Source organism: Chelonia mydas, chromosome 1 (genome assembly GCF_015237465.2).
Source record: "Chelonia mydas isolate rCheMyd1 chromosome 1, rCheMyd1.pri.v2, whole genome shotgun sequence".
Classification (NCBI taxonomy): domain Eukaryota; kingdom Metazoa; phylum Chordata; order Testudines; family Cheloniidae; genus Chelonia; species Chelonia mydas.
The window spans coordinates 134,346,164-134,371,708 of NC_057849.1; the positions used below are offsets into that span (position 1 = coordinate 134,346,164).

A 25,545-nucleotide genomic window follows, 5' to 3' on the forward strand; every position below is an offset into this window, starting at 1 on the left:
CAGGTGTGCTCCCCAACCCATCAGGAAGGCATCATAGACAACCGTCCTGGTTGGTAAAGGCCAGATGAAGGGAACGCCCTGACATACGTTCCTCTGAACCATCCACCGCTGCAAGGAGTCCAGCAGGGAGGCAGAGCAAACTGTCCCAGGGGTGAAGAGTTGGAAGGTAAACTGTCCTGAGCCACATTTGAATAGTGCAAAGACACACCCTTGTGAGCCAAACCACTTATGTGTATGTGGATATGTGGCCTAAGAGCCTTAGGCACATTTGAACTGTCATGGAAGGTTGAGACTACAGACCAAGACAAAGTCAGTGAATCATCTGAAAACAGACCACTGGTAAAAACACTCCCGAACTTGTAGAGTCTGTTAAGGCCCCAAAGAACTCAATTTTCTGAGTGGGGACAAGTGTTGACCTCCCAGTGTTTAGGATGAGTTCCAGATGTCAAGTAAGTGCAGTGTAACATGTACGTGAAAGAGAACTTCTTTTCTGGACCTGTCCCTTAGGAACCAGTTGTCTAGATACAGGAAGTTGTGGATTCCCTTCTTCCCGAGGTACGCCTTCACCATGACGGTACATTTGGTAAAAACTCAGGGGGCAGAAGAGAGAGCAAAAGGAAGGACACAGTGTACTGCAAATGGTGATTCTGCATGACAAACCCACAGTGCCAAAACAGGCCTTGGGGCCGGCTTGAGCAGGTGCTGCTTTAGGCGATGGTCTCTAGCCACCCATTTCATGAACATTCACAGATTGAATGCCACTCTTTGACGTGAGCCTCACCTAAGCAGAGCACCTTGGGAAAGGGTCATTGTTGGGGGTCACCCACACACACACGACAATGTTTTAACCCTGGCAAGGGCAATACCAGGGAAAACAATTAAGCTAACTACTAATACTGTTACTAAGGGTACTAACTATATACAACTAAGTCAAAGGGGAATTGTGAGGTGAAGAACCACACAGAGCTCCGACTCCAGCCATGAGTGGTAAGAAGGAACTGAAGGGGGCTTGAGGCAGTGCCACCTCAAAAAGCCAGGGAAGAAGCTATGGCCATGAGACACAAGTGTTGACTCCTACGGGCATTGGTGGAAAAAATTCTCCAGCACCAGTGAGCTGGGCATGCACACACCTAAATGGAATACACAGCTGCATCTACTCAAAGGAGGATTTGAAATGATTTCTTCTCCCCTCCTCTGCCCTGGCCAAATAGGAAGTCCATTCCTGTGCAATGCTGGACAATGTGAACGTAAGAGGATGCAAACATTGCTAACTTCCAACAAAGGAAGGTTATTAGACAATATCATTGCTCATTGGTGGAAAAAAATAGCATTTACAGCTTAAAAAAAAAGAAGTCTATTCTCTAAGGGGGAAAATTATCCCTAGGCACAGATCCTAGACACCTGGCTTGAGGATTTAACCCCAAACTGAACCAGAAATGTTCTTAAAACTTGGTAGAAAACCCACCTCTTGTCTAGAATTTCAGCTAAAGGACTCATCAACTACTGCCTGCATAGTCACAGATAAGGCAGACAGCTAAATAGTTGTGTCATAAACTATCATTGCATATGTTGAAAGGCGTTAACTGAAGAGCAGGGTTTTTTTAAATCAAACCTCAAACACTAGTTTCTTAACTTCTCAAAGATGTGGGGAGTGGAGGCAGGTGAAAATGACTAAGCCTCAACAGCAACTCATTTTCAATAAAAATAAAGAGGAGTCCTTGTGGCACCTTAGAGACTAACAAATTTATTTGGGCATAAGCTTTCTTGGGCTAGAACCCACTTCATCAGATGCATGGAGTGGAAAAATAGGAGCAGGTCTAAATACATGAAAGGATGGGGGTTACCTTACCACCTGTGAGGTCAGTCTAACGAGATAAATCAAACAACAGGATACCAAGGGAGGAAAAGTAACTTTTGAAGTGGTAATGAGAGTGGCCCATTACAGACAGTTGACAAGAAGGTGTGAGTAACAGTAGGGAGAAATTAGTATTGGGAAAATTAGGTTTAGGTTTTGTAATTGTATAAGTCAGTCTTTATTCAGGCCTAATCTGATAGTAGCCAGTTTGCAAATTAATTCCAGTTCTGCAGCTTCACGTTGGAGTCTGGTTTTGAAGTTTTTCTGTTGAAGAATTGCCACTTTTAGGTCTGTTATTGAGTGACCAGAGAGACTGAAGAGTTCTCCTATTGGTTTTTGAATGTTATGATTTCTGATGTGTACTATGCTTAGTATATAGCATTTTTCCCCCTTTGAAATTCTGCTGTTCTATTTAAGGGAGGGGGGATATTTAGTAAAGCTGATAAGTCCGTATTTTTGGGGGACAAACTTAAATCCTTAGAAGTCCAGGCATGGATGAAAGGTGAAACAGTAACCAAACAGATCAATAAATACCAAAAGGAAAATAAATTTATATTAAAATTATACAGAAAGCCTTGACCACAAAAATGATTAAACATTACAATTTGATATACCTTTATAGATCTATCCAGACCCTTAAAAAAGCATTTGAATATCATACAATAAGGAGGCATTCATACTCCACTTGATACTTGTTCTGATTTTAACAGGAGGTTATTTTACATTATCAACATGCTGTTATGTATGTTCACAGTGTCTGTACAGAGTGTCTAGGCACAAGAGGCAAGGTCTCACATGCTATAGAATGCAAATCAGTTTAAGATTTCCATCATCTTTGAAATAAGAAAGTAGGTCAAACCACTCAAGTTTTCAAGATGACCCGCTCCATCAAGAAGAGGGAAATGTCTTCTGTAATCCTTAATTCAAAAGGTCTGTTTCAGACTTTGCTCCATTTAAGACACATTATTTCTTCAGTTGGTTTGATTCACTGTTTGGTAACACTTAATGGATATTATTTGTAAAAGTGGAAAACACATTTCACAATTGTATCTTCAGATTTTTTTTTTAAAAAGTATTATTTGTTTACTATTATACTAGCATTTACCCATGAACTCTGCATGGCTTTCTGTACTTTGTTCCTCAAGTATTCCATGCCTCTGTCAGTCCCACAAATATGCTATTCAATAGCTCTCTTCCTCCTCTCCTTTTCCCACTGCTGTCTTCTGAATCACTCGCTGACTGTGAAAGGAGTGACACTAACCTGAGCACTTTACTCATCGAACTTGTATACTTGTCCAGTGCAGGTACTCCATAGGGAAGGTACCGTGACCAGATAAATGACTTGGTAAAGGACTTAAAAAGGAGACTTTGGTTAAAGGAGTGGAACCGGTGTGTGTGTGTATGTGTCTGAATGGGGCTCCTATGACTGGTATGGCAGGGAGCCAACCCCCATTTCTTATAGCTCACCTTAACCCTCATTTGAGCAGGGGGAAGAGATGGTAAAGTCCCATCAATGGGTTGACTGGGGGTCCTGGATGGAAGAAAAAAAAAGAGTGGAGCTAGAAGAAGTCCCCAAGTAGATACTGAATGAATATGGGGTTATCTTCACTGTACACTTATCTGCTGGGTAGTCACAGACATCTAATAATAAAGTTGCAGCCTAATTAAAACCATATCAACTGTCTCTTGTCCTTCTTTTGATATAGCTCGACAATGACTCCATCCTGCCCACTTTTACTCATCTTATTTGCACACTGCAATTTTAGGCCCCAGATCTGCAAACATTTACGTATATGAGTAACTTTACGTAGGAGAGTAATCCTACTGAGTTCAGTGGGACTATTCATGGATACGTTGACGGGTCAAGGTGTCAAGTGTTTGAAAAGAGGAAATGAGGAGAGGGATCTATGGATATATAACTATAGAGCAAACTAAGGATATTATAAACTACACTGTTTGAGATACAGTACATTTGTAGTTAAGCCAGTCAGATTAAACTTCATTTGCAACACACCAAAACCCTTTTCTTTTTTACGTCATTTACCATAGAAAGTTCTATTTACAATGATAGAATAGTAAGCAGCATCATCAGTGCAGTAAGTTTCCATATATGTTGCTAGTGTCTGGGTATGCATGTTATACTAAAGATGCTTTATTGCAAGGTACAGAAGACTTAGTTAACCTGTAAAATTATACAAGACTATAAGAAGGCCTTCCAGTATTAGTCAGAAGAGTGTAATACTCTGGCACAAGAAAGAATATTGTATATAGTTCTCCTTCTACTCCACATTTGAGTTTTGTATGATTTATGAGTTCGGTACGCTTTACATGAGTTCCATTATGCTTTCGGCAATCAAAACAGAAAAGTTCCAAAAGAAAACTGAAATCAACATAACATTTCAAAAATACTTATTGTAAAATTAAGCTGAAATCGTATCAGTGATTTTTTAGAAATTTTTACAAAAAATAAATAATGCACCAGATTTTAAAAATTATGAAATTCTCAGTGAAGTGTTACCTACAACTCTACCCACTTTATCAATCTCTATAGTACTGCTATATTTAATCTCTTCTTTTTTCTTAACATTTAAAAAAATGTTCAAATGTATACTATGTTTACTATATGTTAAATATCTAGAGCTGAGCATTTTTTCTAGAAACTAAATCTTAGACTTTGTAAACAGTGTGTCTCATAATCCCATCAGTGCTTCATTAAAATACTGTTAAACAGATTTAGTAAAACAATAAAATAAAATAATAATAATAATAATAATAATGTTATCACCTTTGCACTCCAATACATCAAAATAAACTTAAATTTTACAAGATGTTTGTACAAAACATTGACTGGTTGCATGTTTTAAGTTATCCTGCAAAGTTCTGAAAACATAACCTTGCATATTGCACATCCAGAATACAATTACGTCATTGGGCGTTTCATTATGCACAGGTTCGTTAAACCCTTTCAGTTTAAAACAATGGAAGAGCAAGACATTAATCCAGTGCATACAACAGATAACACCTTGTGAGAGTTGCTTTACAGGAATGTGAAATATCTCTTCTCTTCTTATAGTGCTCAAAGTTGTTTTCTGATTGATATAGGTGTAGACTACTTAGATTAGGGCTAGAGAACCAATAACTGCAAGGGACCACATTTCTCACCTCACAGGGAGTATGCAAATCTATTGGCCAGATCCATTAACTTTTTCCAGAAAAAAAGATTTAACTTGCTGGATTCATTTAAGAATATCTTTGGTGCAGGCTAGGTGGCATGACAACTGTTTAACATTTTCTCTTCTGAAGATAAAGTCAAATACAACTGATGTCATAAATGAAAAACATTGGTAGTCTTTGTCTAGCCCTTAGTGGACGTTTATCTACATCTCTCACAAAAACAGAAGTTACCATACATCTTGGCACGGTCTACTGGAGAAGTTGGCAGGCCTGAGCTATTCTTGGAAGCTTGTGCCTTTTCATTATGCTGGTTTCTAAAAATAATATAATTCCCTCAATTCCACAAGTACTTTAAAACAAACAAAACAAAATGTTACGTTTACATGTAAGAGTGAATAGGCAGTATTTAGCATTTCCTAAAATATCAAAAAAAATTCTATAATGGAGTTTTGATAGATCAGAGAGATACTGATCACATTTAGGCAGAACATTGAAGAACCCTTTCAAAATTAGTTTTGTGCAGCCAGAAGTGTCTGTCTAGGGGACCCAGTTGGTAGGACAAGAGCTGGCTAGCAGTACATCAAATGTTGAAAGTCTACATGGGGTAATGTGCTTGTTTTTATAGAAGTGATTTCACATATCACTTTTCGATGGATTGGGTAGGTATTTTTATTTTGCCAATTCTTCACACGTCTCCAATAAATCAATACAAATATCTGGAGTTGGCAAAAACCATCTAAAGCTAGTTAATTTTGTGTTTTGGCACCCTGGGTGCCATGAAAAATCCATGCTTATTCTCTGTGTAATACACTAGTGGCAGATGAAATCTAGTATTCTTGTCTCTCTGAAGGTAGTTTTACACCTGAGCTGTGCATATTACCACTTTCCTCCCTACTTTAAGTAAGTGCAAAAGAACTATGTCCATAAACTGCATATGTTTAAGTCTTTCCCCAAAACTAATTGGCACAATCCTAACTTGAGGTAGCACATTTTACCAAGTTTCTTTCCGACAATTTAGGAAAGCTTTTAAAAGTTTAAAAACAATGTCTCTTTGTGGAATTAATTCTATCAGCAACTAAACCTTTTAGAGAGCAATGCCCTTCCTCCCCACTTAAAACATTTTTAACAGTCTGGAATCTCTTCTTTCTCGCTTCCTTTTTTACTAGGAAAATACTGTTGAGTCCATGCTCCACTAGGACCTGTGGCATCTACTGCAACATCAATAGTAGAATCTGGAGTCATCCATCTCAGAAATACCAGGAAAAGGAAGCTTAATACAGCAAAAAGAGCAAAAATACACCCAGTCACTGAGCCACAGTGAGATATTAGTCTGTCAAGCCGCTTGTCCATTGGTAATACCACTTCATCTGCAACTCTGTCATACACCTGAAAGGAGGGGAATGAGGAAAGAGTTAAATTTTGCAGAGTCACCTTTCTGATGTATTATTTCTGAAGATTAGGCAAAACTGTGTTTTATTACATACTGCACATAATAATGACCCTCTTCCGAACTTAGATGGGAATGTCCAACAAAAAAATAGTTTCTTACCTATAAAAAAGACTGTCTAGTTTTTTTGTTTTTTTTTTAAAAAGGTCAATGAGAATAACCAAAGAGGTAGAAAAACTTCCACGGGAAGACAGATTTTAAAGACTGGTTTCAGAGTAACAGCCGTGTTAGTCTGTACTCGCAAAAAGAAAAGGAGTATTTGTGGCACCTTAGAGACTAACCAATTTATTTGAGCATGAGCTTTCGTGAGCTACAGCTTTTGTGTGTAACTTGATAATAAATGGCACAGAGGAGAGAAAGGCTAAATAGTAATGCATGATCTCTCATAATACAAAAACAAGGGGCTACTCAAACAGAAAGGCAGCAATTTTAAAACTGATGAAAAGGAAATACTTTTTCCAACTTAATTAAACTAGCTTGCAGAACTCATCACCACAAGAGATCACTAAGGGCAAGAGCTTAGTGGAATTCAAAAAGGATCAGACACTTCGCTATTTAACAAGGATTTCCAGTTAGAAAAAACTAACTTTCCATGAAAGTCTACCAATCCAGACTCAAACTCTATTCACTCACCCTTCAAAAATGATGATAAATAATGAAAAGATTATTACTTTCCCTGCCCACAAAAATATGTGGGAATGCTGAACACTGCGAGTCTGTTTTATCAGAAATTCTATTTGTCTTTATGAGAGGAAGTCTGAAGCTCTTTTGCTATACTTACATTAAAGGTAAAGGGGGTGCGTGTGTGTGTGTAGATGTAAAATTAGAAGCCTATACACACACACTCTCACCACAGGAACAAACCACAGTGATTTAACTACCTGATTTGCAGCAGAAAGACTCTTTGTTCATCCATGCAAATCAGGTAGGGCTGTCTAAATTCTAATCTTTGTACCTGCAGCTAGTGAGTAAGTAGGAATGGGGGGCACTCTACAGCTTTCTTGATAAAAAATAACTTTGTAAGAGTTCCTAATACAATAATAGAATAGGCTTGAAAATATATAAGTGACTTAACTTTCTTTGTAATGAGTACTATTATTCAAAATGCTGTTTAAAGAATGGTGCTATACTAAAAGGGCAGCACTATAAATACCTACACCATACAGATAATGGAAGTTTTCAAATAGCCCAAAAGCCATATCTTTGAAAACCTGATGCAACTATCATGTGAGAGTTATTTCAGAGATAAAGTGAAGTTAGTTCTGCAAATAACGAGTATTGTTTCATGGTTGAAAAATGGGACTCTTCTACTCATCCCAACATTTTCCTAGTTTGTTTAGAATCGAGTTTCTTTTAGCTCGTCCCTAAAAACTAAACCAAACTAACCTCTGTAATTTTTTTTTCTAAGGTTACATACAACCCATTTACTCTCCTATTCCATTATTGATTATTGATTAAATGACTACATTCTTACAGGAGCTGCAACCTGAGTGTTCCTTATGCAACAACAGTGAACCAACATAACACATGTGAAGAGTAATGCTGACATCAACAGCAACACTGGAGCAACGTGCAATAAGAATGTTTCAGCACGACAAGGTATTCTTAAAGCGCAAGTTAAAACAGTCAAAATAATAAAGTTTAAAAAGAAATGGATAGAGAAATACAATTCACAATCTTATCGTTGTGTTTGTTTTTTTAAATATCCTTATTCTATAGGACACTGATAAAACCAAGCTGACAAAAAGTTGCATGTTATTTTATTTCTTGCTAAACCCTTAGAGGCCAAAATCAATTTTTCTAGAAGTGTCAGCTGGAGGTGTTCGCTGCAACAAGTTATAACTGTCATCTATAACAGGTAAAGTTTGTCACTAATGTAAAAAAAGTACTAACATGTAAAGTACAGTTCTAAGTGGCTGTGAAAACATGGCAACTTCTTACGCAACATATCCTTAACTTGTGTGTGTTCAATTGTATCTGAAGATGTTAAGATCTTATTTTAGTCACGAAGTTTTACTTCTGTTAGTCTAGCAGAGCCAACAGAGACAGACAGATTCTATTCCTTCTTGTGCATCAGACTTGTTCAGTACCGTTTCAAATTCTAAGGTCAAGCAGTTACATGTGCACAAACCAACTGAAAACAATGGGGTTGCACAGATGTAACTGAGGACATTATCGGCACTTCTGGATCTTTATTGATGGTAACGGTGCATGACAAGGAAAGAATCCAGTTTGGTTTTCTAGTGGTACTTTGAATTTACAGGGCTAGTAATTGGAGAAAATATTCACATTTTACTTGTTAAACCATGCACATTTGATATGGATATCACTGAAATAACACACAGACTCTCACAACGCTACCTGTGGAGAGTCACTTTTCAGAGTAAAAATCACACTTTAAGACAGAGGTCTACCTACTTTTGCAGTTCTCTCTGCAACGTTTCTCCATGTATAGAATGTCTTTACTTTGTTATGGATAGTTTCTGGGGTTGCTAGTGTTCCTGACCTGATCTGGGCAACAGCTTTTTCCAGACCATCACACAGAGATTTCACTGAGGGCTCACATAAGATGATAAGATTTTCTGGTAGCACCTCAGGGATTCCACCAACTCTTGTACTCACAACCTTTGGAGGCAACAAAAAAACAATTCAGCAGTATGCATGCTGTATAACATAACTCACTAAAATACAGTTATACTGGTAATAAGGCAAAATTGCTCAACAGGAGTACTTTAGATCAAAACAAAGGATCCAACCTTGCAGGTGACTTCCAGGCACATCAAATGACTTCAAAAAGAGTTTCATCTGCATGACAACTGTAGGTCTGGGCCCTAGAAGTGGTGTTAGTGCAGTAGCTTAGCTGTGGGATGTTCAGAATCAATATTTGGATATCAAAGGGACCTCACATACAGAAGCAGAAAGGACTATGTACAACAGAATTTTTCAAAGAAGGGAATTATGTTTCCTAAAGGTGCTTGTCACAATACTCAAATGATTATGTATAATCAGGCTTGGATTCCCTCCCCACTGCCTCTTTCGTGGCCCCCTCACCCCGACCATCCCCAAGGGAAAAAGGCCAGTAGGCTAATTTGGGGTGGGGGTGGGGGGTGTTTTATCTCCCACACAGTTTCGAGCTTCTGCGTTACTAACATTTACAAGAACATAACATATTTGAAAGTTTTGGAATACTAATTTTAATCTAAAAATCAAAAACAAAACTTTTTTTTTTTTTTAAAGGAAGCAAGCAGAACACAGACTCTTGTCAGGTCTATTATTATTAAGCAATAATAAAAAAGTTTAGAACTCATGCGAAGCAGCAAGTGGAAAATGGAATGGGTACTGGGACTAGTGACTGGAGAGAGGGGTGAGGCTAGCAGGCAGAATCTACTATCATGGATCTCTGGAAAGGGTTCCAGTACCCATCATTTAAATTTCTCTATGCCCAAGACAGCCTCTATATTTAAAAAGTTACTTGGGAATGGAATCTCTGACAGTATTGACTCTGCTCAGTTGCTATTTTAACCCTTACAGCAGTAACATGGATTCATAACACTCACAAAAGTATAGAAGCCAGCAAGGGATTCCACCAAGAACGTCCCAGTCTTTGATCTCTTTTCCTCTTTCCTCCTTATGTGAAATCTCTACATAGAGTAAATACTTCCTCAGCTGACTTAAGAAATGGATATCAGATCTTGAGTCAGCCAAAGAACAGTGATAAAAACAATGGCTCACTCAAAGCTATGTGAATTAACCAAAGGTCAGTCATATTCACCAAACATTTTTCTTCAAATACCTATTGCTGATGGAAGGTAGAGGCAAAAGGTCTAGCAGATATAGTTGTCCATGGACAAAGAGTTAACTGGCCAAAACACTTTCAAAAATACATACAGAACAGCATTTTGAAGAGGCAGCTTGGTTAGTTCAGAGAACAGGGAATTAGGAGACCTGTATGCTATTCCCAACTCTGTATGAACTTCCTCTGGGAGCGAAGCAAATCAGTTAACCTCTCTTTGTCTCAGTTTCCAGAGGATGTGTAAATGTGGATTAATATTTGCCCACCTTGGTAGACTGCTTATAGATCCTCCAGTGAAATGCACTGTAATAAGCATATATTATGAAAATAAGCATTGTAAAAATATGTATGCATGCATTCTATACAGCAAAGATTCTTTTACCTGTAAACCACAACTGGCTGCTTCCACAATTGCCATACAGAAGGCTTCAGTGAGAGAAGTATTGAGAAAAATGTGTCCCTGGACCAAGACATTTCTAACATCCTGGTGTTCCAAAGCCCCTAAAAGACGCACTCTGCACATTGTTAAAGAAAAAGATAAACAATGGTTTCACATACTGTAATAATGCTACAAAACATTACACAAATATTTTGGAACATACAGTTTACAGCGTATACATAGTACTGTATTAAAGCAGTGTGGACACTATCTTATTCCAATTTCTTTAAACTTTGATTAAAAAATTAAGCCTCCGTATTTAGCTTGAAAAGAAAAACCAAACTGTTTGAAAAACTGAGTTTTTATGGCAATTCCTTTTAAAATATTTCTACCATGTTTTCTAGGTTAAGAAGCGAAGATTGTGTTATTTGGTTAATATTCCAAATTTACCAGTCTCCCATGTTCAAACAAGTGCAGCAAACAGGGAAGTTCTGCAGGGAGAGTGTGAGGCTCTCTTTCTAGGTATGTTTCTACATTCAATACCATGCAGTGGTAAAGTGAAATGGTAAAAATGGTAAATGGACCAGCAATGGAAAAGTGGCTGTGACCTACAACAGATGTGCCACGTTTTCTTTCCTGCCTGAAGCAAGAAAGACTTTGTCTGAGGTGGAAGTTAGTGGTTGTGCTGGAAGATAAGATACATAGTTTGAAAGAATAGGTATTGACACTGCATATCTGAGAGGCTGCGTGCCTGGACAACCAGACTCTGAAAGCATCACCATCCCAGGTTCAAGAAGGATTTGGTGACCAAGGAACCAGAAAGAGCAGAAACCAGACAGTATTGGCAGCTCATAACCACAAGAGGGCAAGAGAACAAAGTGCATTCTACACAGCTGGAGGAAAAAGAAAATGGACAGACTGTGATCAGTCAAGCAAGGACCACAAGGAATTCCATACAGCTAGAAATAGCCAATCATAACCAGATTCTTCGCATGGACATGGTAAAAAGTGTGTCTGAAGATCCAGCAAGTAAAATGGAATGGAGAGCATACAGGACATACCTGAGAATGGCTGCTCACCCCAACCCATAAGAAAATCCCCCATGCTCACAAAGATCTCCATATGTGCAAAGAAGACAGATGATCTTTGTCAGGGATTCTGTGCTACAGAATGGAAAGAACATTCCGCAAGAGACAGGCAGACAACAGGATGGTGTGCAGTCTTCCCAGAGCCAAGACACAAGATGTGACAGCAAGATTAGATAGGTTTCTGCAGTTGATAGGCAAGACTCCACTAGCGATGGTGCATATCTACGCTAATTACACTGCTTCATGTGACAACTCAGATTGTAAATGACTTTAGAGAACTTAGAAAGGTGCCGAAGGTGAGGAAGGAAGTCCTCTGAGTGAAGGAAGACAGTAAACAAAAGATTCTGGAAGCAAACCACTGGCTAGGTAAGCAGCATAAAGTACAGGTTTTTGGTTTTGTGGAAGCTGGATCACCTTCTATGGGGAGAGGGGGCCATGCAATTTGGATGGTCGCCATCTTCTAGGGGACTGGCTGGCTAGACTAGTCAGGAAGGTGTTAAACTAATAACAAAAAGGTAGGGTGAAAAGGGAGAACAAATGACAACTCATTTAGCACAAAATCAAGATGTCAAGATTAAAATTGATCAAAGTAAATGCGGAGAAGAAATACAATCATTACCTATACATGAATGCTAGGAACTTAGGTAATAAGCAACAGGAATTGGAAGTTATCATTTATGAGCATAAAGTTGACCTAATTGGTATTATTGAAACATGGTAGGAAGAGCTACATAATTGAAATGTTAAAATCCCTAGTTATAATGTATTCAGGAAAGATCACGTGGGCAAGAGAGGAGGGAGGATTTTTCTTCCTAAAAGATATGCTCTACACAGCTACCGGACCTGACGCAGGAATTAATTCAGGGAAAGTTCAATGGCCTGTGTTACGCAGAAGGCCAGAATACATGAGTCACAATAGACCTTTCTAGGCATTATAAAAGAAAAATCTATGAGACTATAAAAATTGTGTCCCACATTAAATGCAAAACAGGAAACACTTTGAAAATATTTCTCTGAAAGTTATAAAATCACACTAAAGAAATCAAAATGGCTTCTTCTGGGTACTTATCAGACAGATATTTGAAGTCTGTCATACATAACAGGGATATACACATCTCTAGTAAGAGTATTTAGGAAAGCATGTCCTGCACATGTACAGTAGATTTAAAAAGAGAAACAAAATACTTATTGCTTTTTCATATCCATTGGCCAAACAGTAACTTTTGAACACAACATCTAATTAATTCCAAAATTTCAGGGAATGTTCTAGGCATCAATGGGAGGAACCCTTTAGATTTTTTTTTTTTTTGGGGGGGGGGGGGGGAATAGAGATAGGAAAACCAGAAGGGAGACATGTTGACACCCTGAATTATTTCTCCCTCAGAGAGAAAAGGACTAATAAAGGGGGGAGGGAGGGCACTCACAGAACTCCTGGCATGGGAATGGTGGACCCAGGTAGGACAGAGGGTGCACAGAGCCCCAGCCATGACGGAAGCTCTGCCAGGTTGTAAGGAGTCCCCTGCCCCGAGGGAGGGCATGGTGGGGAGGGGAGAGAAAAAGTTGAAGGGAGGCCCTGAAAGAGGTGGATGGATGGTGGCACACAGGGAACTGTGGGGAGAGGGTTGGAGGAATGAAAGGAGCCTTTGTGGGTTTAGCTCACTGCACACCCAGAAACAATGAACTGTGCAACCCTCTAGTGTAGTTTTCATAGAGAGAGAGAGGCTTTTTTTTTAAAACACACTAAATTTTTGGCTGGAAAACGAAAAGATACTTTTAGTTTTTCGAGTGTGTAAATTTGAATATACCAAAACATCAGTTGTGAGTGCAGTGTAAATAATTAAGTAGAAAACAATATCTTAATTCAGTGAGGATTTCATTTCTGTTTGTTTTATAAAAGGACACAGATAGAAAAACAATTTCAGGGATTTTTGCACTATTGCTTGGTATTATATGCAGAAACAATGAACCAGCAACCCATACTGTTGTCTAATAGAAAAACAAGCTCCGCTCGCCCCCCGCAAAAAGGAGTCAACTCACACCAATATTTGCTATGGAAACAGATCCTACTTCTATTAATTTATCATTTTATTACAAGAGCGCCAATCAGGTACCCACTGTGTTTGTGTGTACAATGCCAAGCAGATAGTCACTGCTCCATAGAGCCTATAATCAAAGTATAAAATGAGAGGACAGGTGGATACACAGATGGGGGAAGCACAATAAAACAGTACTGGTCAGCTTGATAAGCAGCAGTCACAGCAAACCAGCTGCCTAATCACTGACAACTTACTGCACTGTATGATACTGCGTGTCATGGCTAGGACTCTAACATGCTGATCATGCAACTGGATTTGTGTGGACAGATCTTTATGCCTGTGCAGAGTCCCACTGAACTCACTGGGGCTTGGCACAGATCTGCCTGCACAAACCAACTTGCAGAATCAGGGTGTAAGTTTGCAAAAGCCTGCTTATTGCCTTGTTTTATCTGTCTCAACCCACTTCCCTCCACCCCCTCATTGTTTCACCATATTCCTTTTTATATTTACATTGTAACCACAAACACACAGAACAAACCTGTCATGTAGTTGGTATCTTTCCCGTACCTCTTCCAAAACGATTCGCTTTGGTCCTTCTCCTCCAACTAAGAAATGTAAATCTGGATATTTCTGACAAAGTTCAGGAATTATACCACTAAGCAAATCTATACCTAAAAATACAACATGTAGAGCAGTTATGATTGTGTTTGAGTGTTTAGAGCTTATCTTTCTGATTCCATCCATTCCTATAACACTATTCACATGTGTCAAAATCAGAGGTCTCTGAAAGATGGTTGCATCACTGGCTATTAAAATATCAAAACTGATGAACTAGCAGAATGAACTAGCAGAATGCAAGAGTGTAAGAAGTGTTTAAATTACACAGCCTCTTTGCTTCGCACTAAAAAAAAAAAGACATTCCTTGTCAAAGAAGATTTAAAAAAAAAAAAAAGATCTAAAGCAAATGTAGGGCCTCAAACTAAACTGGCATTATTTTAAGCATATAACCATTTTCAACTTTACACAAAATTACTGCACAAGGAATCAAAACTCCAAGTGCCACAACTGAGATATTCACACAGCTAAAAAGCAAATGACAAAGATTCAATCCTGCAACTCTAGTCAAACGAGGAGACCCAATGAAGGCAATTGGTGAGACTGTCACTCCAGTTCCAACCTCTTTTACCAGTAAAGGGACCCTAAAAGCCCCAGTTCTGGTCAGGTGAGAACTCCCTTGGTGCAGAAACTGAGGAGGACAGCCGCAGGCTTTCCTATGAGGACCCCCTGGCAAGTCCTGGTAAAAGGTGGATGGCTGGAGACGAGAAGGGCATATCACGGGCAGGACCTAAGCATGCAATGTTGTGGAGATTCTGGACAGCCCAGGATATGACCGAACTGAACTAGTTTATAAAGTAAGTACTGGACCCCAAATCAACTAGCAAAAGAAACCCAAAAGAAGAAATAAAGAATGAAACTAAAACTACAGTTTTATTATTCTAAAGTTTTAATTAATATTAAGTTAAAATTGGTCATAGGGATATGATATTTTAAAAAAGACTCAGTACTTAAATTTAGAGACAGGTGATTTACATTAAAACAGTATCTCAGTCCAAATTGTATGCCCTACACCTGTGATCTGACTGAGTCATGCCTCTATGAAGCCATGGTGAGGGTGAGACCAAACTAGTACAGAGGCACAGGAAATCCACATGAACGTCCCTGGCTTCCCAAGGACCCCCAGTTTTAGCTAACGGCCCTGTGCCATTTTCTGCAAGGGAGGGGAACAAATCCTGATAAGGTGGCAATTGGAGGAACTTCAGGAGGGAATCCTTATGGAGCAAATCTCCACAAGTCCCTCCCACAACAGGTTTGCTTTTGTTGTTATTTTTTAAAAAGAAAGAAAGGAACTAGGCCATTAATATCACACTGAATGCTTGTGATGGCCATATTGTTTTAACGGCTAGAATAGTGCCTCATATTGTTCCTTCCCCCACCTTCCAACAGAAAAAATTCATGGTAGCAGTAAAAATATTTATGAATTCCATGCATTTGATGAAGTGAGCTGTAGCTCACGAAAGCTTATGCTCAGATAAATTTGTTAGTCTCTAAGGTGCCACAAGTCCTCCTTTTCTTTTTGCAGATACAGACTAACAGGGCTGCTACACTGAAACCTGTCATTAAGACAATATTTTTCATTTATTTTCATTTAACTGTTTTTAGTTATATGTATGAATATTAGCCTAACTTAGTATGTTGTATGTATATTAGTCTAAATGATAAAAAGTGAGTGATCCAATATTAAGAGTTACTCAGCAACACTACTGATATTCCAATATCCTGTATTTTATTTAGCATTTGTAAAACCTGAACTAAAAATTTAGAACCTTTAGATTTAATATCAAGACATTTCTTCCTTTTTTTCTACAATTATAATAAACAAAAGCAATTGAAAACAAAGACCTATGATAAACATTAAAATAGTGTTGAAGAGCAGAAATTAAGGGCATACTGTCAAATAAAAATTATGTAGTAAACAGATTTCTTTACCTCTGTTACCAGCCCCACCTACGTTTACGGAAAGTGAAAAAAATGAAAATTTTCACAGTTTAGGTCAGTGATGCTCAGACCTCAGTGGTTCAGGAACCAAATTAGCAATCAACATTACTCAAAAGAGCTAATGTGAATTCACTGTTTCTTTTACTATAATAATATATATTTATATTTAAACAGTATGACAGGCAAATTATTTAGTTTTATATATATTATTCTCACAGCAAAATGACTGACCATTATTATTTTTATCAACTACAATTGGTTAATAACATAGCAGAAGCATCCTGATCGGTTAATAATTAAGTCACACAGTGTTTTAATATCATGTGCTGCAAAGAACTGCAAGAGACACATCAAAAAGCCACTTACAGCTCGTGAGCCTCAGTCTGAGTATCACTGGTTTATATTCTTTGTTTACTTCTTCCATTTCTACCTACTGGGGCAATGAAAATCAAATGAGTCAATTTTCACTTATTAAACAGCTTCACTTTCAGGTTTTTAAGATTACAATGCTTATTTGCTTAAATATCAGCTCATTGCTACAATTAAAGAGGAAAAAGTGGAAACTTTTTTTTTTTTTAAAACTGGTCAGGATTTGTTACAGGAGTGGGACCTAAGTAGTTTCATACAATTATTTATTTTTCTATTTAAAAAGGGACATTGTCAGGATAAACACACATTTACTATGTGCAGGGACAGCACTGTGCCTGCCAGGAGCTCCACTGACTTCAGTGGGGTTCTGTGTGAGTGCAGCAAGGTGCTCATTTCCACTGACTGTAGAAATGGGACCTTACTGTAGAGTCTTTACAAGACCAAAATTTAAATAAATCTGACCAAAGTGTACACATATTCAAAATCTAAGACCAAAGAATTTAAAAAAAAAAAACAGTGGACGTAGGTTTAATTTTTCTTTTAACAAGAACATTCCCCTGTACCCCAGTACCAGCCTCCCACAGAAGTCTGGCTTGGCTGGATTTGCTGCAGGAAGGCATGGAGACAGGTGTTGAAAGCCCAGTCTCGGGGTCTTAAAGGCCACGGACCTCCCCTGTGGAACTGTGTGGGTCTTTGGGGCACACTACATAGGTCACTCCCAGGGGACTGGAGACAGGCTGGGGGCATAGCACAGACCCTGTGACTCCATGACAGCTGCTGAGTACCCTGTCACTTGGTGACTCACAGGATTGGCTGTTCAGGGCCGGCTTCTGTTCCAATGAAGTCAATAAGAGTTAAGTCCCTTAGGATCAGGCCCTTAGACTTAATACATGGAAGTGGAAAGAGGGAAATGAGTGAAACAACTGTTTCAGATTAAATACATTATCAATTGGTCACAGATATGGTGTCTGTATTCAGTTGCTTAAACACTGAACATTTCTTACCACCCATTTAAAAAAATGAGAAAAAAATTATTTGAAAAGCAACTTACAGTTTGGACCTCATTACCTTTTCTGTAAACAAGCCTGCTGACAACAACAACTGTTATCGTACTATCATCCCTCCTACTTGGGTCTGGAGTGAAGTCGGTGGGATCAACAGCATTAGGGATGACAGATACGATCTCAGGATTCAGTGCTGCTCTTAGTACAGTGTTTTCCTTGCTAGTGTAAGAGACACAAATGATGTGGTTTGTATCACACAGTGAAACAGTTAGAAGTTTGTTTGTAAGCACCGAACTGACATCAGCAAATCCAAAGAGAGAATGGTCTGTAAAAACTGTCTGTAGTCCCATTGTCTTGGCATGGAAAAGTGCATCATGAGCCATGGAAGAAAATGAACTATGGGAATGGACTATGGTGACTCTCTCCCGCACAAATATGTACCTGAGCAGAGGCAGACTGTGGAAGAGCGTTGTTGCTGTAGACTGATTGTACATGACCTTCAAAGGTAAATAATAAACTTTCAGACCATTGGCGAGGTAACGAATGCCTTTTCGGTTTCCATAAGCATGGGTGACAATTATAACTTTGTGCCCTCTTTCAATCAGGCAATGTGACAGCTGGTAGATGTGACTTTCCACTCCTCCCATATTTGGATAAAAAAAATCAGACACCATGCATATACTATGTGTTCGAATTCCAGTTGCTAGGGCTTTTACACAGTTAATGGAGGAAGCTGGAGAGAGAGTGTGTCCATGGCCTCCTATTCTTCTGCAAGCCATACTTAGAAAAAGTTCAGAAATCAGTCCTTCTGGTAGCCAGCCAGTTTGTAGATTTGAGCCTGCTCATTACCTAAGATGGTGAAAAAAAAATATTTATTGACAAATACGCAAAGAAGCAAGGCTTAAGACTATCACTTCTACAAGGAGCTTCATGCTACAGCAATATAAGCATTTTAGTTTCCGCAGGGCTGGTGCTAGCTTTTGGGGAGCTCTACGCCACCCACTTACGATAGAACCCACCCTCCTTCCCAGCCACATCCTACCTTTGGTAACTACCTCCCTCATGAATTTGTGAGGCTCCATGGCCTCTTGTGATTCTATCTCCTCATCCCATGGACCATCAAGCAAGAAGCTAGAGGTGTTCTGTCTTCCTGCCGCTCAGAGCCAAAGAACCCCTGATCTCTTCTGCAGTTTTCTGTGACCAAACAGGACATTGGATAGGGAATTGGGGATGATACCAGGCTGATGGGCCACTTACATAGTTGCCACAAAACTCTGCTTAGGAATAAAAGCTCAAGAACTATATGCAATATTGTAGTACTGAATTACCATGTCATACCAACAGAGCACTTACCAATGTGCCTTAGACACGGTTAATAAAAGACCAATAAAAGTGCTTAATTTTATAAAAGCCACTATTACAGTAACAACATGTTCCACATTCTTTTAAGCAATAATACATCTTAAAAAATGTATATTGGCCTTTCATTAATATAATGCTAGTGAGTATAGTACAATATACTATATACCAGTATATATTTTACACACATAGTTACAGTCCTATTAAGAGAAGAGGATCATTATCACACCATCTTAAAGTAAAAACTCCAAAGACTCAGACTTGTCTTTTCATCTCATGTCTTGGCATTCACTCTTTACACTTTGTATTAAGAAGAGTTCCCCCCGCCCTTGTAAGCATATGTTATCTTTTCTGTATATCAACAGTTTTTAAGCTCTTTAAGCCAGGACTTAATTATTGTAAAATACCAAATGCTTTTTTTTCAAAATGCAGGGATAATTACTATGATGACCATAAAAATTCTGGTCAGTTTTCTGAGTTTCTGACCCACATATTCATATCATTGGCTCCAGTCACGTAAAGGAGTCCTTGCTCATGTTACTCATTAACTTCACAGGGACTCCATACAGCGGTCCACACCCGCAGATTCCTTTGCAGGACTAAGGCTATATTTTGTACAGCCATAGGTTCTGTTTTTGCATAACAATTTTTAAAGAAATCTAACCAACATCATATGCTTTTACTTCATCTGTAAAACAAAGTGAGGCAATTCCTATCTAAAACAGTTTTGAAGGCCACACAGGACCACTTGATCATCTAATCCAGTGGTTCTAAAACTGTGGTCCATGGACTAAGTCTAAGATTTCCAAAGGGGTCTGCACCTCCATTTAAAAATTTTTAGGGGTCCACAAATGAAAAAAGGTTGAAAACCACTGATCTAGTCTGGACTACTGTATCTCACAGACCACAAAACTTAATACAGCTATACCTGCATCATGCCCAATAAATTGTTTTCTTTTACTAAAGTATATCTTCCAGACATAAGGTCCAGGTCTTGGTTTACAAATGCTGCACTTTCAATACATGCATGCAGTGTTGTTGCAGACATGTCAGTCCCAGGATATTAGAGGGACAAGATAGATGAGATAATATATTTTATTGGACCAACTGCTGTTGGTGAGGACACAAGCTTTTGAGCTATACCACAAAACCAATGATATACTGACTACATCGATGATATTTTCATCCTCTGGACAGATGACAAACTCCCTCATAGATTGTTGAAGTTGTGGTGGCAACCACCACCTGTCCATTAAACTCTCTCTGGAACACTCCCACACTAGCATCAACTTCTTGGACACCACAATCAGCTTCAAAAGTGGAACCCCACAGACAACTAGGTACAAGAAACCTACGGATCCCCACATCTACTTTCACAGATCCAGTAACCACCCCAAACACAACAAGAAATCTGTTATCTACAGCCAGGCACTTAGGCCTGGGCTACACTGCAGCGGGGGGGGGGGGGGGGGGGGGGAATCAATCTAAGATACGCAACTTCAGCTACAAGAATAGTGTAGCTGAAGTCAACATATCTTAGCTTGATTTAGAATCACTTACTTCGCACCCTCGCAGCACGGGATCGATGGCCGCCACTCCTCCATTGACTCCACTTCCGCCTCTCACCGTGGTGGAGTTCTGGAGTCGACAGCAGAGCAATCGGGGATTGATTTATCGTGTCTACACTAGGCACGATAAATCGATCCCCGATAGATCGATCACTACCCGCCGATCCAGTGGGTAGTGTAGACGTGGCTGATACCACAGACTATGCTCTGAGGAGAAAGTCCGAGATACACACCTTAACGTACTCAAAAATGCCTTCACCAAACACAGACATTCCACCAGAGAAGTAGATCGCAACATTAAATGGGCTTCCCAAATCCCCTGAAAGAACCTGCTTTAATACAGAAATAAACCCTTTTCCAACTGCACACCCCTAGTTGTTACCTACCACCCCACAATGGAACCCATATGAGGTATCAGCAAACAATTACAACCCATACTCAATGGGCATCGCATCCTGAAAGAAATATTTCCCAACCCCCCTCTTCTGGCCTTCAAAACAACCCCAAACCTATCCAAGCTCATCATCAGAAGAAAGCTCCCCACAGACTAGATACACCAACTCAAAGCGGCACCAAACCCTCCTACTATAACAGGTGCAAAACCTGAAGACTTATCTCTACTGCTACAATGATCAATGCCCCCACAACACACCTTTCAAAATCCATGGGTCCTACACATGCCTATCACATGCAGTGTACCTCATCCAGTGCACTAAATGCCCCAATAGCACCTATATGGGTGAAACCAATCACTATGCTCTGAATTGAACTCACACAGGAAAACGATGAAAGACCAAAACACTGTATTACCTGTTGTTGAACACCTTTCACAAAGTAATCACTCTACATCTGACTCATCAGCCCTCACCCTCAAAGGAAGCTGGCACAACACCCTCAAAAGATGAGCCTAGGAACTTAAATTCATAACTTCGCTAGACACTAAAAAATCAGGGGCTGAACGGGGGACACTGGATTTATGGTTTATTACAACAATCGGTAACCCATTACCCCCTCCTTTTTGTCCTATAACTACAGGGCCCTTAACAGGCCACTTCATGGGAATGGTCCCTTAAAATATGCGCTACCTATGCTAAACTATCCGTTGGGCCTTGTATTTAGCTGCCACGCCCCGAGTGCCTTTCCCAGGCCTGAAGAAGCGCTCGGCTCCCTGCAGCTGAAAAGCTGGTCTCTCCCACCAGCACAACCTGGTCCAACAAGAGACATTACCTCACCCACCTTGTACTTTCCTCACAGCAAAACAGCCCAGGCTTGTGCCTTCAGTGCTCACAAAAAACATGTGGCATCGAGCCCCCCGCCCTTATCTGCAACTTTGGAGCCCAGGAATCGCTAACGTTAATGACCTTGAGCCTCTACCGCCCTGTACGAAAATTCACCCCGCTCAGGGGGCTCTGCAGGAGGGGAACACGCCGCTGCACAAGCAGCAGCCGGCCGCTGCGCTGAACGGGCGGGGGGGGGGGGGGGGGGGGGCTGGAACCGGGCTGCGCTTGGCTCGACGCGTAAGACGCTGCCCCGGGGAGAGACAAGCCCGCCTGCGGGGTCGGGGCTGCCACACAAGGGCAGGGATCGTGGCCCGGAGCGGGCGGGGGGTTCTCAGCAGCCGCCGCCGAGCAGGGCCGAGGCCGCCTGACAGGCCAGGCCAGCCCTGGGGTGGGGGGAGGGGGAACAGACGGGGCGGGGGGGGGAGCCGCGGACAGCTCCAGCCCAAAGGAGGGAGGGGGACAGAGACACTCACGTACCTGCCGCCGGCCGGGCCCACCCCTTTCCGGGCAGGAGGGAGCGGCAGCCACTCGCCGTCCCTCCCGTCGCCTAAGCAACAGCCCCGCCCCCGCTGCTTCCTGGGGCGCCCCGCCTCAGCGCCCAAGCAGTCAACCAACGGAGCGGGCAGCTTCAAGTCACGCGGGGCAAGAGCAGCCAATCGGAAGCCTCGGTTCCGTTCAGCCTTGGAACGCTGGGAGGGGAAGGGGGCGGAACGTGACGTCCCTGGCGTTCTGAGGCGCTCAGTGCCCGGACTTCCCTTTTAACCCCTTCCTCGCACTAGCGCTGGGGTTCCTCGTGCGAACGCGGGAGCACTCACCCCCGTGGCCTGCGCTCGCAGGGGTGGGTGCGTGTGTGTTTGCGGGGGCCGGGCCCTGTGATCTCCCCCGGGTTTCTGAGCCGGCCGCTGGGTGCCTCTTCAAGCTTTTCTCTGCAGCCGGGAGGGCTAGAAGCTTACTCGTCTAGACAGCTGGGATTCTCACGCACTCACCTGACTCCGGGAGCTGGGGCTCTAAGAATTGCACCATGAATGGCAAGACTCATGATCAAATCCCAAGGGATACCAAACTAATGTGTCTTTCTGATGTCCCACAGCACTCGCCCTGGAGTCAGCTGCTACCGACCAGTCCACACCGCTACTGCCACCACCACCACCTATGGCAAGGATCACTACTGCTCCTTGCCAAGAGTGCTGACCTGTAGAGTCCCTCAAGGCTCAGTCCTGTTCTTATTCAAATATTTATGTGCAAATCTTTGAGCGAGATGACCTCCTGAGGTCCCTTCCAGCCCAGATATTCTAAGATTGTATGACACAGGCTGCAATGCCAATATGCCTCTGACCTGCAGATATCTGTATCCTACCAGCAGAAGACACCATTGGGTCACAGATAGCATAGTGCTTGGCTGAATGAAAACTAGCTGTCTCAAATTCAGGATCAGGGAGTAGTCGTGTTAGTCTGTATCCACAAAAAAAACAAGGAGTCCGGTGACACCTTAAAGACTCTTTTCAGAGTAGCAGCCGTGTTAGTTTGTATTCGCAAAAAGAAAAGGAAGACTTGTGGCACCTTAGAGACTAACCAATTTATTTGAGCAGAAGCTTTCGTGAGCTACAGCTCACTTCATCGGATGCATTCAGTGGAAAATATAGTGGGGAGATTTATATACATAGAGAACATGAAACAATGGGTGTTACCATACACACTGTAAGGAGAGTGATCAGGTAAGGTGAGCTATTACCAGCAAGGGGGAGGAGGGGAACCTTTTGTAGTAATAATCAAGGTGGGCCATTTCCAGTAGTTGACAAGAACATCTGAGGAACAGGCGCGGGGGGGGGGGGGGGAAATAAACATGGGGAAATAGTTTTACTTTGTGTAATGACCCATCCACTCCCAGTCTCTATTCAAGCCTAAGTTAATTGTATCCAATTTGCAAATTAATTCCAATTCAGCAGTCTCTTGTTGGAGTCTGTTTCTGAAGTCTTTTTGTTGAAGAATAGCCACTTTTAGGTCAGAAATCGAGTGACCAGAGAGATTTCTCTGACTGGTTTATGAATGTTATAATTCTTGACATCTGATTTGTGTCCATTTATTCTTTTACGTAGAGACTGTCCAGTTTGACCAATGTACATGGCAGAGGGGCATTGCTGGCACATGATGGCATATATCACATTGGTGGATGTGCAGGTGAACGAGCCTCTGATAGTGTGGCTGATGTTGTTAGGCCCTGTGATGGTGTCCCCTGAATAGATATGTGGACACAGTTGGCAACGGGCTTTGTTGCAAGGATAGGTTCCTGGGTTAGTGGTTCTGTGGTGTGATGTGTGGTTGCTGGTGAGTATTTGCTTCAGGTTGGGGGGCTGTCTGTAAGCAAGGACTGTCCTGTCTCCCAAGATTTGTGAGAGCAATGGGTCGTCCTTCAGGATAGGTTGTAGATCCTTGATGATGCATTGGAGAGGTTTTAGTTGGGGGCTGAAGGTGATGGCTAGTGGCGTTCTGTTATTTTCTTTGTTGGGCCTGTCCTGTAGTAGGTGACTTATGGGTACTCTTCTGGCTCTGTCAGTCTCTCTCCTACTGGTAATAGCTCATCTTAAGTGATCACTCTCCTTACAGAGTGCATGATAAACACCCATTTTTTCATGTTCTGTGTGTATATAAATCTCCTCACTGTATTTTCCACTGAATGCATCCGATAAAGTGAGCTGTAGCTCACGAAAGCTTATGTTCAAATAAATTGGTTAGTCTCTAAGGTGCCACAAGTACTCCTTTTCTTAAAGACTCTGTTCGTCTTTAAGGTGCCACCAGACTCCTTGTTGTTTAAATTCAGGAAAGAGCAAAGTAATGCCAGTAAAAGGAGGTAATCACTTAAAGGTTCTGTTCAGCATCAACCTCTCTGGCATTGTTGGTATGCAGCCTTGGGATCATACTGATCCTGGAGAATCACTAGTTATCAAGAAAACTCATAATCCTTTTAAGATGTTGATTGGTCACAGCAGTTTATATGTTTGTCACTTGTTGTCTGGAGTACTACAGTTCTTTCCATCTCAGCCTGAGAAAATTCACAATGACTCCTGGGCAACACCAGATCCAAAAGATGCCGCTCAGGGGTCTGACACTGAACTACAAAACCTTCAGTGGGATAGGCCCACATTCTCTCAGAGACATCTTTTTATTCAGGAACCTGCCTTAGCAGCTATGATCTTTGGGCCTACTATATTTATCTGACAGGTTTCAGAGTAGCAGCCATGTTAGTCTGTATTCGCAAAAAGAACAGGAGTACTTGTGGCACCTTAGAGACTAACAGATTTATTAGAACATAAGCTTTCGTGGGCAACAGCCCACTTCATCGGATGCATAGAATGGAACATATAGTAAGAAGATTTTATATATATACACACAGAGAGAAGGTGGAAGTTGTCCTACAAAATGTAAGAGGCTAATTAATTAAGATGAGCTGTTAGGAGGAGAAAAACACTTTTGTAGTGATAATCAAGATGGCCCATTTAGACAGTTGAGAAGAAGGTGTGAGGATACTTAACATGGGGAAATAGATTCAATATGTGTAATGACCCAACCACTCCCAGTCTCTATTTAAACCCAAGTTAATGGCATCTAGTTTGCATATTAATTCAAGCTCAGCAGTTTC

General features: G+C 40.9%; 1 protein-coding gene across 13 annotated transcripts; it reads right to left on the minus strand.

Moving 5' to 3' along the window:
• Positions 1 to 2,386: 2,386 nt before the first annotated feature.
• On the minus strand, positions 2,387 to 22,491 carry PIGA (phosphatidylinositol glycan anchor biosynthesis class A). 13 transcript variants are annotated; one of them, XM_037900807.2, is made up of 8 exons: positions 21,990 to 22,298; positions 20,621 to 20,835; positions 18,143 to 18,550; positions 17,766 to 17,920; positions 14,311 to 14,443; positions 10,652 to 10,784; positions 8,895 to 9,101; positions 2,387 to 6,415 (listed from the first exon to the last, which is right to left on the minus strand). In XM_037900807.2, exons 3-8 carry the CDS (start codon positions 18,478 to 18,480, stop codon positions 6,152 to 6,154), a joined length of 1,230 nt encoding a protein of 409 aa, XP_037756735.1. In that variant the 5' UTR covers positions 18,481 to 18,550; positions 20,621 to 20,835; positions 21,990 to 22,298; the 3' UTR covers positions 2,387 to 6,151. The 13 variants fall into 13 exon arrangements, with proteins under 13 accessions (XP_037756735.1, XP_043393800.1, XP_027688474.1 ...); XM_043537865.1 differs by having other exon boundaries at positions 17,766 to 18,550; positions 21,990 to 22,373; XM_027832673.3 differs by lacking the exon at positions 20,621 to 20,835 and adding an exon at positions 16,695 to 16,761 and having other exon boundaries at positions 17,749 to 18,550; positions 21,990 to 22,369.
• Positions 22,492 to 25,545: the final 3,054 nt, after the last annotated feature.

Coding starts and splice junctions, on each gene's coding strand:
- PIGA (XM_043537866.1), bottom strand. CDS start 18,480: ATGGCTTGCAGAAGAATAGGAGGCCATGGACACACTCTCTCTCCAGCT. Junction 10,785..14,310: donor AGATACCAACTACATGACAG/GTTTGTTCTGTG, acceptor AACAATGTGCAG/AGTGCGTCTTTTAGGGGCTT. Junction 6,416..8,894: donor TTGCAGAGAGAACTGCAAAA/GTAGGTAGACCT, acceptor CCCTCCTTTCAG/GTGTATGACAGAGTTGCAGA.